The 12,741-nt window shown below is 48.5% G+C and overlaps 1 protein-coding gene across 1 annotated transcript in view; it reads right to left on the reverse strand.

Annotated features, from left to right (window-relative positions):
• Window positions 1-12,741, reverse strand: part of AHNAK (AHNAK nucleoprotein) — a 112,593-nt gene that overhangs the window by 48,169 nt on the left and 51,683 nt on the right. The window contains exon 5 of the mRNA XM_009423268.4: window positions 9,952-10,051. Within this exon, the coding sequence (XP_009421543.1) occupies window positions 9,952-10,051 (100 nt within the window). The remainder of the gene's footprint in view (window positions 1-9,951; window positions 10,052-12,741) is intronic.

The following is a 12,741-nucleotide window of genomic DNA, read 5'->3' on the forward strand; positions in this document are numbered from 1 at the left end:
CTGACCTCGTGATCCACCCACCTCGGCCTCCCAAAGTGCTGGGATTACAGGCGTGAACCACCACGCCTGGCCCTTCAATACTCTTTAAAGTCTGAGTTCTTCAACCCTCTGCCTTGATGTTAAGACCTTTTATGATCCGTCTCCACCCTCTTGCCCTGTCTCCCCCACCATTCCCCAATGCATGCCCTGTGTCGGGTAAGGTCAGTCTCTCTTCCCTGCTGGGTCAGCCATGCTCACTCCATCCCTGGCCCGTCACTCATGTTGTCTACATGTGGAGCTCTCCTTCAAGGCCCAGCTCATATCTCTCTTCCTCCATGAAACCTTCATCAAGATGTATTTAGGCCGGGCGCAGTGGCTCACATCTGTAATCCCAGCACTTTGGGAGCCCAAGGCGGACTGCTCACTTGAGGCCCGGAGTTCGAGACCATCCTGGCCAACATGGGGAAACCCCATCTCTACTAAAAATACAAAATTTATCCGGGCGTGGTGGTGCGTGCCCGTAGTTCCAGCTACTCAGGAAGCTGAGGCAGGAGAATCATTTGAGCCCAGGAGGCAAAGGTTGCAGTGAGCTGAGATCACGCCACTGCACTCCAGCCTAAGTGACAGAGCGAGACTGTCTCAAAAAAAAAATGTATTTAACAGAAAGGACTCTGGAGCCCGCCTGGGTTCAAATACTGGCTTTACCCTTCCGTTCTCTCAATGACTTTGGGCAAATTACCTAATCCTTCTGTGCCTCAGATTCCTCCACTGCCAAATCGGGATATAATTGCACCTACTCACGAGAGCTACCGTGAGGATGAAATAAATGACATCACATAAAGCATTTACGCCATGCCCAACACATAGAAAGCACCTCAGAGGGTGAGTGCTTACTGTTACCTGAGCATGCCATCCCTCCCTCATACTCTTTTCCCCAGAATGTCTCCATCTAGCATGGTAGAAACCACACCTGTCAAATTCATCTTGTACTGCTCACTGCAATTTCATGTGTAGCAAAGAGGAACAGGAACATTTTATCTGTAATCGTAGCATCGATAAGCAATAGCTTATTCATGAATGTAAAATATTCCTCATTCGTAATGTGCAGAATAAGCAGGAGAACTGGCCCTGCTTCCTCCTGGTATAATTTAACCCTTAAGAGGCCTAGGAGGAAAAAGACAGGGCAAACTATCAGGAACACAAAGACACACAAAAACGTCCACAGGATGGTCATTTGAACACCAAAAGGACAATCATTTGAACGACATGGTTTCACACCAAGAAGCACTGCCTGGAGAGTGACCTGGTCAGAGGTGGGAAACTCCACCAGCATCTGTTCCTCCTGAAAGTGAACAGCAGCCGAGTGACAGAAGACCCCGAAGGCCCAGGGCCCAAGGGACGCTACGTGGCAACAGCATCGGGGTAGGGTGGGCTGCAGGCCTTCTGCTTTACCAGAAGAATGCTGCAGGCTCATGAATCAATCAGTTCAGAGCTCAGGATGATACGGGAGTCGGGGGCCACTCAGCCTTTTCTGGCCTCCATTCCTTCAGCTTTAATTTGAAGAGAACTGGTGGAAACAGAGGATCACTAACAAATCATCCAGTTCTGAAATTCTGTCCTGTGCCAAAATGATCTACACAACACTCTCTACATAGATCAAGAAAGGGCGGGCCGGGCGCGGTGGCTCGCGCCTGTAATCCCAGCACTCTGGGAGGCCGAGGCAGGCGGATCACGAGGTCAGGAGATCGAGACCATCCTGGCTAACACGGTGAAACCCCGTCTCTACTAAAAAAAAAACTACAGCCAGGCACGGTGGCTCACGCCTGTAATCCCAGCACTTTGGGAGGCCGAGGCAGGCGGATCATGAGGTCAGGAGATCGAGACCATCCTGGCTAACACGGTGAAACCCTGTCTCTACTAAAAATACAAAAAAAATAGCCGGGCCTGGTGGCTGGCGCCTGTAGTCCCAGCTACTCCAGAGGCTGAGGCAGGAGAATGGCGTGAACCTGGGAGGCGGAGCTTGCAGTAAGCCAAGATTGTGCCACTGCACTCCAGCCTGGGCGACAGAGCAAGACTCCATCTCAAAAAAAAAAAAACAAACTACAAAAAATTAGCCAGGCACGGTGGCGGGCGCCTGTAGTCCCAGCTACTCCGGAGGCTGAGGCAGGAGAATGGCATGAACCCAGGAGGTGGAGCTTGCAGTGAGCCGAGATCGCGCCACTGCACTCCAGCCTGGGCGACAGAGCGAGACTCCATCTCAAAAAAAAAAAAAAAAGAAAGAAAGGGCACGCATAGAGCAGTGTTCAAAAGAAGGGATGGCTGGGGGCAATGGCTCACACCCATAATCCCAATGCTTTGGGAGGCTAAGGCAGGAGGATCACTTGAGACCAAGAGCTCAAGACCAGTCTGAAAAACGTAGTGAAACCCCATTTCTACAAAAAAAAATTTTTTTTAATTAGCTGGGCATGGTAGCACACACCGGTAGGTAGTCTTAGCTACTCTGGAGGCTGAGGCAGGAGGATCACTTGAGCCCAAGAGTTGGAGGCTGCAGTGAGCTATGATCATGCCACCACACTACAGCCTGGGTGACAGAGCGAGACCCTGTCTCTGAATAAATAAATAAATAAATAAATAAATAAATAAATAACAAGAGAGACGCCATAGGTCAGGGGAAGGAGGGCTTGCTACTTTATGTAAGGTGTCAGAGAAGATCTCTTGCGAGGTGACATTATAAGGGGAAGACTTTGTCAAGGGGAAGAACATTCCAAGCATAGTTCACAGCAAATACAAAAACCCTGGGATGGAAGCTTGGCTGCCAGATCAAGGAACAGCAAGGAGGCCCTTGTGGCCAGAGCTCCATGAGGGAGGAAAAGATGGGGTCTGAAGAGCAGTGAGGGCCAGGTGGTATGGAAGCCTCTATGCTACCACAAGCACTTAAGCATGCTTCCGAGTGAGATGGGGAGCCACGGAAGGTCATGAGTGAGGCATGGCAATACTTGACTTAGGTTTTGTTTTGTTTTGTTCTGTTTTGTTTTGTTTTGTTTTGTTTTTGAGACAGAGTTTCGCTCTTGTTGCCCAGGCTGGAGTGCAATTGCGTGATCTCAGCTCACCACAACCTCCGCCTCCCGGGTTCAGGCGATTCTCTTGCCTCAGCCTCCAGGGTAGCTGGGATTACAGGCACGCGCCACCACACCCGGCTAATTTTGTATTTTTAGTAGAGACGAGGTTTCTCCATGTTGGCCAGGCTGGTCTCGAACTCCTGACCTCAGGTGATCTGCCTGCCTCGGCCTCCCAAAGTGCTGGGATTACAGGCGTGAGCCACCGTGCCTGGCCTTTGACTTAGGTTTCAAAAAGATTAATTGGCCGGGAGCAGTGGCTCACATCTGTAACCCCAGCACTTTGAGAGGCCAAAGCGGGAGGATCGTTTGAGCCTAGGAATTCAAGACCAGTCTGGGCACCATAGTGAGACCCTGCCTATTTACAAATAATTTTAAAAATTAGTCAGGCATGGTGATGCATGCCTGTACTGGGGCGGCTGAGGTGGGAGGAGTGCTTGAGCCCAGGAGTTTGAGGCTACAGTGAGACGTAATCCCAACAGTATACTCCAGCCTGGGTCACAGAGTGAGACCCTGTCAAAAACAAAACAAAACAAAAAGGATCAATCTTGCTGGGCGCGGTGGCTCACACCTATAATCCCAGCACTTTGGGAGTCCAAGGCGGGCGGATCACAAGGTCAGGAGATCGAGACCATCCTGACTAACACGGTGAAACCCCGTCTCTACTAAAAATACAAAAAATTAGCTGGGCATGGTGGCAGGAGCCTGTAGTCCCAGCTACTCAGGAGGCTGAGGCAGGAGAATCGCTCAAACCCGGGAGGCAGAGGTTACAGTGAGCCGAGATTGCACCACTGCACTCCAGCCTGGGCAACACAGCAAGACTCCATCTCAAAAAAAAAAAAAAAAAAAGAATAACAGAAGGCCGGGAGTGGTGGCTCATGCCTGTAATCTCAGCATTTTGGGAGGCCGAGGCAGGTGGTGACACCTGAGGTCAGGAGTTCAAGACCAGCCTGGCCAACATAGTGAAATCCTCATCTCTGCTAAAAAATAACAAAAAATTAGCCAGACATTGTGACATACACCTGTAGTCCCAACTACTCAGGAGGCTGAGGCAGGGGAATCACTTGAACCTGGGAGGCGGAGGTTGCAGTGAGCCGAGATTGCACCACTGCACTCCAGCCTGGGTGACAAAGCAAGACTTTGTCTCAAAAAAAAAAAAAAAAAAGAGAGAGAGAGAAATGAAATGAAATTCTAACACAAAATATAACATAGATGAACCCTGAAAGTAAGTAAGCTAGACAGAAGAGGACAAATACTGTGTCATTCCACTTATATGAGGTACCTAGAGTAGTCAAATTCATACAGTCAGAAAGTAGCAGCCAGGCATGGTGGCTCACGCCTGTAATCCCAGCACTTTGGGAGGCTGAGGTGGGTGGATCACCTGCGGTCAGGAGTTCGAGACCACCCTGACCAACATGGAGAAACCTCATCTCTACTAAAAACACAAAATTAGCAGGCGGGGTAGCACATGCCTGTAATCCCAGCTACTTGGGAGGCTGAGGCAGGAGAATCGCTTGAACCCAGGAGGCGGACGTTGCGGTGAGCCAAGATCGCGCCATTTTACTCCAGCCTGGGCAACAAGAGCTAAACTCCGAAACTCTGTCTCAAAAAAAAGAAAGAAAAGAAGAAAGGAAGGAAGGAGGAAAGGAAAGAAGGAAGGAAGGGAGGGAGGGAGGGAGGGAGCATGGTGGTTGCCAGGGGCTGGAGAATTAGTGTTGAATGGCTACAGCGTTTCAATTAGGGAAGATGAGAAAGTTCTGGAGCTGCACAGTGGAGATGGTTCCACCGTAATGTAGATGTACTCTATACCACTGAGCTGTACACCTAAAAATGGTTAAAATGGTCAATTTTATGTTATGTCTATTTTACCACCAGTTTTTTTTTTTCTTTACATAGATGGAGAACTCACAGATTGGCCCACTGGCAAGGGTCCTATAAGGTTTTAGAGGTTTATAAACACAAGCGCAAATGAAAAATTACCCTAGAGTTTTCCCATGGTTAGCTGTGAGTACAGGAATATCTGCCCCCATCCCACCAAGAGGGCTTCAGAATAGAGAGAGAGGGTTCACTGAGTAAGTAGCGGCAGACTCCAAATAGACGCCTATTCCAGACCAGAGAACATCGTGAAAGAGGAGAGGACTGAAATAAGATGGTCAGAGAAGCAAAATGAGCTAAGGGGTTTGAAACAACAGAACAGAAACATTGTGGACCACCAGTGGTGCGGGACGTCTGGTGACAGCTTAGGTGACCAGTCCAGTGTGAAGCTGATAAAGGGGTATAATTACAACAGCTAACGTTTATTAAGCACTTACTGTATGTCAGGCACCACTATAAATGCTGCGCAGGCAATAATTCGCTTAATCTTCGCAACCACCATCTAAGGGATGTTATCATCCTGATCTCACAGATGAAAGAAAAACTGGAACATGCCCCAAGGTAGAGTAGCAAAGACAGGATTTGAACCCAGGCAGTCAAGTTTCTGAGCAGAGCTCCTAACCATGAGGGTATGTGGCGTAAGGCAGGACAGTATGACATCCAACACAATGAGTTTATAGGTTTCTGTTTGTAGCTTCAACTCTCCAGCACCTCACCCCTCAAAACCGCCTTCAACATTTAGGACACAGCGTAAATGTCTTTTTTTTTTTGAGACGGAGTCTCGCACTGTCGCCCGTGGCGCAGTCTCGGCTCACTGCAACCTCCCCCTCCCGGGTTCAAGCGATTCACCTGCCTCAACCTCCCATGATGTCTTGATTCAAAAGCTCTGCTGCTCTCAACTGCACAGACTTGTCTTCAAGTCCAGCAATACTTCTCTGATTTTCCGCTTATTTACCAAAATGACCCTGTATGCAGCTGACTGAAGTGTTACCGTGAGAAAACCATGTAATGTTCAAACGGGTTTTTTGATATTAAAAGAAACAGCAGTACCCCCTTGAGAAGTCGACTTAGAGAAAGCTGGAGGCTCACGGCGGGGACAGGAAAGGCTTGTTTCTCACATGCCCGTGAAGTGATGTTTACACAAGACTCCAGCTTCAAAGCCCATGAAAGTGGGGGACACGCAAGTTGGTTTCTAAGGAAACATCCATGATCAGGGGAAAGAGGCGTCTCTGGCAAGGAGAACTATAATCTTTCTCCTGTACTTTAAACCAAGGCATGAGAAGATGAAAAGCCACGGAAGTTCCTTTAAGCTCCACAGACTTTATCTGAATCCCTGTGACTGGCTGCTTTAATTCTGCCACCTTCCGTGCCTGGCTCTGCAAAGGTGCTCAGTAAATAAACGTTCATTGAATGAACAGACATTATGCACCCAGTGTACAAGTCCTTTGAGAAAAGGGGTCAAATCCCAATTCCCTTGAAATCCCCAGACATTTAATTTAATCAATGTTGAAGTAAAGTGTACAACAAAAAGTGCTGCATTTGGCAACACAAACACTAGAACCCAGTCCCCAAAGAGCAAGAGAGAAATGGCCACCATGTAAGCACTGGGAAGCCAGCCAGCGGAGCTTGTCATCATCTGTCTAGCTTTTTTTTTTTTTTCCCAAGACGGAGTTTCGCTCCTGTTGCCCAGGCTGGAGTGCAATGGCGCGATCCCAGTTCACTGCAGCCTCCGCCCCCTGGGTTCAAGCAATTCTCCTGCCTCAGCCTCCCGATTAGCTGGGATTACAGGCGCCCACCATGCCCAGCTAATTTTTTTTTTTTTTTTTTTTTTTTTTTTTGTATTTTCAGTAGAGACAAGATTTTGCTGTGTTGGCCAGGCTGCTCTCAACCTCCTGGCCTAAGGTGATCCACCCACCTCGGCCTCCCAAAGTGCTGGGATTACAGGCATGAGCCACAGTGCCCAGCCCATCTGTCTAGTTTATATTCCAGGCAGACTGTGCTGTAGATCCTCCTGGGCCCTACTGAGTGTGAAGTCTAGTGGAGGCCCAGCACCATGGGAGCCAAAACAGGGATGCCTGGGCAGCATGGAAGAGCACAGAGAAGGGGCCCTGAGCCCAGACTTGGAGGCTCAGGTGGGCCTGGAGTAGTGGTTCAAAGGCCCAGGAAGACAGGGGGCAGAGGGGTTTGGAAGAGCACAATAAAGACACAGGAGCGGCCCAGCACGGTGGCTCACACCTGTAATCCCAGCACTTTGGGAGGCCCAGGCGGGTGGATCACAAGGTCAGGAGTTCAAGACCAGCCTGGCCAATATGGTGAAACCTCATCTCTACTAAAAATACAAAAAAATTAGCTGGACATTGTGGTGCATGCCTGTAATCCCAATTACTCAGAAGGCTGAGGCAGGAGGATTGCTTGAACCCGGGAGGTGGAGGTTGCAGTGATTGATATCACGCCACTGCATTCCAGCCTGGGTCACAGAGTGAGACTCCATCTCAAAAAAAAAAAAAAAGACATAGGAGCATAGACCGGCATCATGGATGTGGGGACCAGCACTAGGGTGTTGCTGGAGTGAAAAGCCCACATGGGAAGTGGTGCGGGCTGAGCCGAGAGCTGAGCCATGGCATCTTTGGGTGCTGAGCCAAGGATGTGAACTTCACCCCGAGAGCCACGAGCAGCCACTGAAGAATTTCAAGGAGGGGAGTTAACATGATTTGATTCTTTTATTTTAAACTAACCACTATTTAAGCTCAGTCTATCCATGGAGGAAAAGAGCTAAGATAGGCAGACAGTTAGGAGGCGATTGTAGCAAATAATACAAACCAAAAACATTGGAAATGTTAAGAAGGTGGGTGACTGGTGTGGTGGCCAGATGGTTAGCAGAGCTGACCAGAGACGGTAAGGAGGGGGATGGAGAGACAGGGAGAGGGGAAGTGGAGGGGAGCCCAGATGTGCAGCCCTGGAGCTCGGAAGAGAAGCAGGCCTGAGAGCCACAGAGCCCCAAGAGGTTGCCCAGAGAGAGTCCCGAGTGAGAAAAACAAAAACCCATGACAGGTCCTTGGGAAATTCTGCCACTTTCGAGGTTATGGGAAGAGGGGAGCCCATAAAGGGCCTAGGAAGGGAGGGCAAAGTCATCCTAACCAAACAGACGTCAACATGAAGGCGATATCACCAATCAGAGGGGGCAGGGTGTTTCAAGGAAGGAGAGGGCACAGCACCAAGTGCCCAGAGATTTCCCTGGGCACTCATATCAATGAAGTGGAATCAGCAAGAGCAGTATTGAGTGGCAGGGTGGAAGCCTGGGAACGGGAAGTGGGGGGACTGGAGTGAAGGGAAGATGAGGAAGAGGCGACAGGAATGGAACAGGCAATGCTTTCCAGTTGGCTCTCAAAGAATAGCACCACAGCAAGAGGGGTTCGGGCTTGAGGGAGGCTTTCTTTCTTTTCTTTTTCTTTTCTTTTTTTTTTTTTTTTTTGAGACAGAGTCTTGCTCTGTCACCCAGGCTGGAGTGCAGTGGCCTGATCTCAGCTCACTGCAACCTCCGCCTCCCGGGTTTAAGCGATTCTTCTGCCTCAGCCTCCTGAGTAGCTGGGATTACAGGCGTGCGCCACCACGCCCGGCTAATTTTGTATTTTTAGTAGAGACAGGGTTTCACCGTTTTGGCCAGGCTGGTCTCGAACTCCTGACCTCATGATCCTCCTGCGCCTCCACCTTCCAAAATGCTGGGATTACAGGCGTCAGCCACCGCACCAGGCTGGGAGGCTTTCTTTAAAGGAGGTGGAGTATGTCCCTGTTTATATGCTGAACGGACATTCACCCCAGGCTATGGGTGGAGCGCTGGGCAAGGAAGAGGTGAGAGGAGAAAATGGGGCTCAGATGGAGGAAGGAGGGTCCACAGGAGCGGATAGAAGGAAGCGGAGCTCCCTTTGCCCAGTGACACGGCAGTCAGTCCTCTCCAGCTGACATTGCCATGTGGGAATGTGGGCTCAGTGAACATGACAAAATGTTGAGAGGCCATACATTCCATATTTTTGTTTATTGTTTTGTTTTGTTTTTTTGGGACGGAATATCACTCTGTCGCCCAGGCTGGAGTGCAGTGGTGCAATCTCGACTCACGGCAACCTCTGCCTCCTGGGTTCAAGCAATTCTCCTGTCTCAGCCTCCCGAGTAGCTGGGATTACAGGTGCCTGCCACCATACCCGGCTAATTTTTATATTTCTAGTAGAGACAGGGTTTCACTATGTTGGCTAGGCTGGTCTTGAACTCCTGACCTCAAGTGATCCGCCTGCCTCGGCCTCCCAAAGTGTTGGATTACAAGCATGAGCCACCATGCCCAGCCAGTCTCCTGATTCTTAAATGTTTGCAATTACCTCCAAAAAACAGTTTCATTTTGGTACAGGCCAGAAACATGGCTACGGCCCACACTGAGCCAATGACCCCTCCACGTAGCTCCCTATGACCCAGGATTTCCATAGCCCACAGTCACTCACTTCTTCCCCTCCAGCTCACCCTCCATGTGGGCATCTCCCTCCTAGGAGGCCTGAAAAAGACTTTCCTTGAGAGGATCAAAAAGACTTTTTCTACACTCTGGTAGATCTTCCACTAGGAGTAGATTCCAACCCTTTAATTCTGAGTCTTTGGTTTCTGCCCCACCCTGGCTTCTGGGTTTAATAGGTACTGTCTTAAAAGAATGTGGATATTCCACGGCAGCCCTCCCTATGAAGAAACGCTTGAGACTCCTTCTGAAGGAGTACGTAATCCTTCTGTAGTAAGTGCATTTCCTATGGGCTTCTCACAAAGCTGAAAGAAGAGTAGGGTTTGAATTTCCAGGCCCAGGAGAAAGAGGGGCTGGGCTCCTGGGGTCCTGAGCCATATCCTTCCACGTGTGGCTTCCACAGCCCAGGCAGGCATGCCCATCTGTGATAAAGGGTATCATTATCATAATCAAGGTCATCCGTCTTTCAGTCCCCATCACTTCTCTCACCTGCATTTGGGGTGGAGACTGAAACTGCCCCGGCTTGGCTGCTGGCTTCCTTCTGTTTGTTCTGGTCTTTGCATTCCAGTGCTGATGGCTGTGGTGTGTTCTAACAAGGATAAAGATTATCACCAGGTCACTCATCAAATCATCCAATCAATAAGCACTTTTCAAATGCCTACTATGGGTGTATAAAATACCAGAGACCCCACGTTTACCACCACCACCCCGCAACACACCCCAACCCAGCCCAAGCTCCACCGTTGCCTGGAATCTCTAGCTGTAGAGAAGATAACAGAGAATCTTTAGAAGACAACTGGCCTAAGCTGAAGGACAGCCCTTTGTGAAAGCCCGGGGAATCTCACACAAAGGGGACAATGCTATCTCCGGTTCATCCACCCACCAGACCCAGTCATTCTCCTCAAGGGCTTTGCGAGGACAGAAGGAGAGAGATAAGGTACAACTGAACACTGAGGAACAATGTGTAAGAAAGGAGGGTTTTATTGTGGGACCACAGCACTCATCGGTTACAGCCCTCTGGGTATCTTTTCTCCAACAGCATTAAGCTGGATACTGCGGGGCAGGGGTTCCGATCACTAGACTCAGCTCCACTCAGAGTTCCTGATGCCTTACACAGTAGATCTCCAATCAGAGGTCGCTACCATCTGTGGGGAAGGGGAGTGTTCCCATCAAGAAGGAGAGCCCACCTGGCCATGGGATTCCCTGACCAATAGCAGGATTCCGTCTGGCAGCAACACTGAAACCAGTTCGTGGAGAACTATGGTTGCCATCAGTGTTTTCAACGGGTTACTCTTTTCATGTGTTTGCCCAAGTCTAACACCATCCCAGGAAATTACTCTTCCCAGCAGGACGCAGTGGCTCACGCCTGTAATCCTAGCACTTTCAGAGACTGAGGCAAGAGGATCACCTGAGCCTAGGAGTTCCACACCAGCCTGGGCAATATAGTGAGACCCCCACCTCTACAAAAAATAAAAAATAAACAAAATTAGCCAGGTGTGGTGGCACACAACCGTAGTCCCAGCTACTCAGGAGGCTGAGGCAGGAGGACTGCCTGAGTCCAGGAGGTCAAGGCTACAGTGAGCCATGATCACACCACTGCACTCCAGCCAGGGCGACAGAGTGAGACCCTGTCTCAAAAAAAAAGGGAGATTGCTCTTCCCCAGGGGATAGTAAGCCAAAGGTTACATGAAAGGATTGAATCGGGACCTTCAGTTTCAAACAGATTAAATTTCTTTTTTATTTTCTTTCTACTGTTTTCTTTTCTTTTCTTTTCTTTTCTTTTTTTTTTTTTTTTTTTTTTTTTTTTGAGACAGAGTCTCACTGTGTGTCCCAGGCTGGAGGGCAGTGGCCAGATCTCAGCTCACCACAACCTCCAGCCTCCCAGGTTCAAGGGATTCTCCTGCCTCAGCCTCCCAAGTAGCTGGGATTACAGGCGTGTGTCACCATGCCCAGCTAATTTTTAGTATTTTTAGTAGAGACAGGGTTTCACCATGTTGGCCAGGCTGGTCTCGAACTCCTGACCTCAGATGATCCACCCACCTCAGCCTCACAAAGTGCTGGGATTACAAGTGTAAGACATCATGCTCGGCCTGTTTTCTTTCTTTCTTTTTTTTTTTTTTTTTTTTTTGACAGAATCTCACTCTGTTGCCCAGGCTGGAGTGCAGTGGCACAATCTCACTGCAACCTCTGCCTCCCGGGTTCAAGCAATTCTCCTGCCTCAGCCTCCCAAGTAGCTGGGATTATAGGCATGTGCCACCACACCAGCTAAGTGTGTGGCTAAGCTTATTTTTAGTAGAGACGGGGTTTCACTATCTTGGCCAAGCTGGTCTCAAACTCCTGACCTCAGGTTATCCACTCACCTCGGCCTCCCAAAGTGCTAGGATTACAGGCGTGAGCCACCGTGCCCAGCCTTTTTTTATTTTTTAAGAGATGGGGGTCCCACTATGTTGACCAGGCTGGTCTTGAACTCCTGGGCTCAAGTGATCCTCCCATCTCCACCTCCCAAAGTGTTAGGATTACAGGTGTGACCCACCTGGCCGGGCCAAATTGGTGAAATTTCTTATTCATCCTTCCTTCTTACAGGTGAACTATCTTCCCTGTTCCGAGCTTTCAGGAGGACTGTTGGGGCCACTTAAATTTTTCCTCCCCATAATGAAGCAAATTCTTCATTAGAGTTTTCTAGATGCTGAGACAATAAATTATTTGTCTTTGTCTCCGAGAGCTTAGCAGTGTCCCAGGCATTCTGGAAATGTTTGTGGCTTGGATAGATGAATGATGAGTGATGAAAGAATGAATGAGTGGTGAATAAATGAATGAATGAGTGGTGAATAAATGAATGAATGAGTGGTGAATAAATGAATGAATGGTGTAAGAGTCTTTCAACTGAATGATATTTGCACTTCTCTAACAATCGATGGCATGAAAATTTCCAAGGTTCTTAAAAACTACACATAGATTAATCCCATCTCACTGATTCTTCTTTCTTCACAAATTTTTAAAATTCTAATAATAATCAGATATAAATTATTTTACAAAAACAATCCTGTCTTTCCCAGAAAAAGTTTGGTTGAGAAATTCAGCATGTGATGACTCTTCTTTTTATTTCAATTGTTCAGTTTCTAGTTATAAAATGAAACTCAGAATAAGTCCAAATAACCACAGAAGGAAGGAATTTTTTTTTAATTTAGAAACAAAGATTGAATAATAATGGCAAACACATTGGCGCTTACCACATGCCAAACGATTTTTACCCTTATGTCAACTCCTTACATCAACTCT

Source organism: Pan troglodytes, chromosome 9 (assembly GCF_028858775.2).
Source record: "Pan troglodytes isolate AG18354 chromosome 9, NHGRI_mPanTro3-v2.0_pri, whole genome shotgun sequence".
Classification (NCBI taxonomy): Eukaryota; Metazoa; Chordata; class Mammalia; order Primates; family Hominidae; genus Pan; species Pan troglodytes.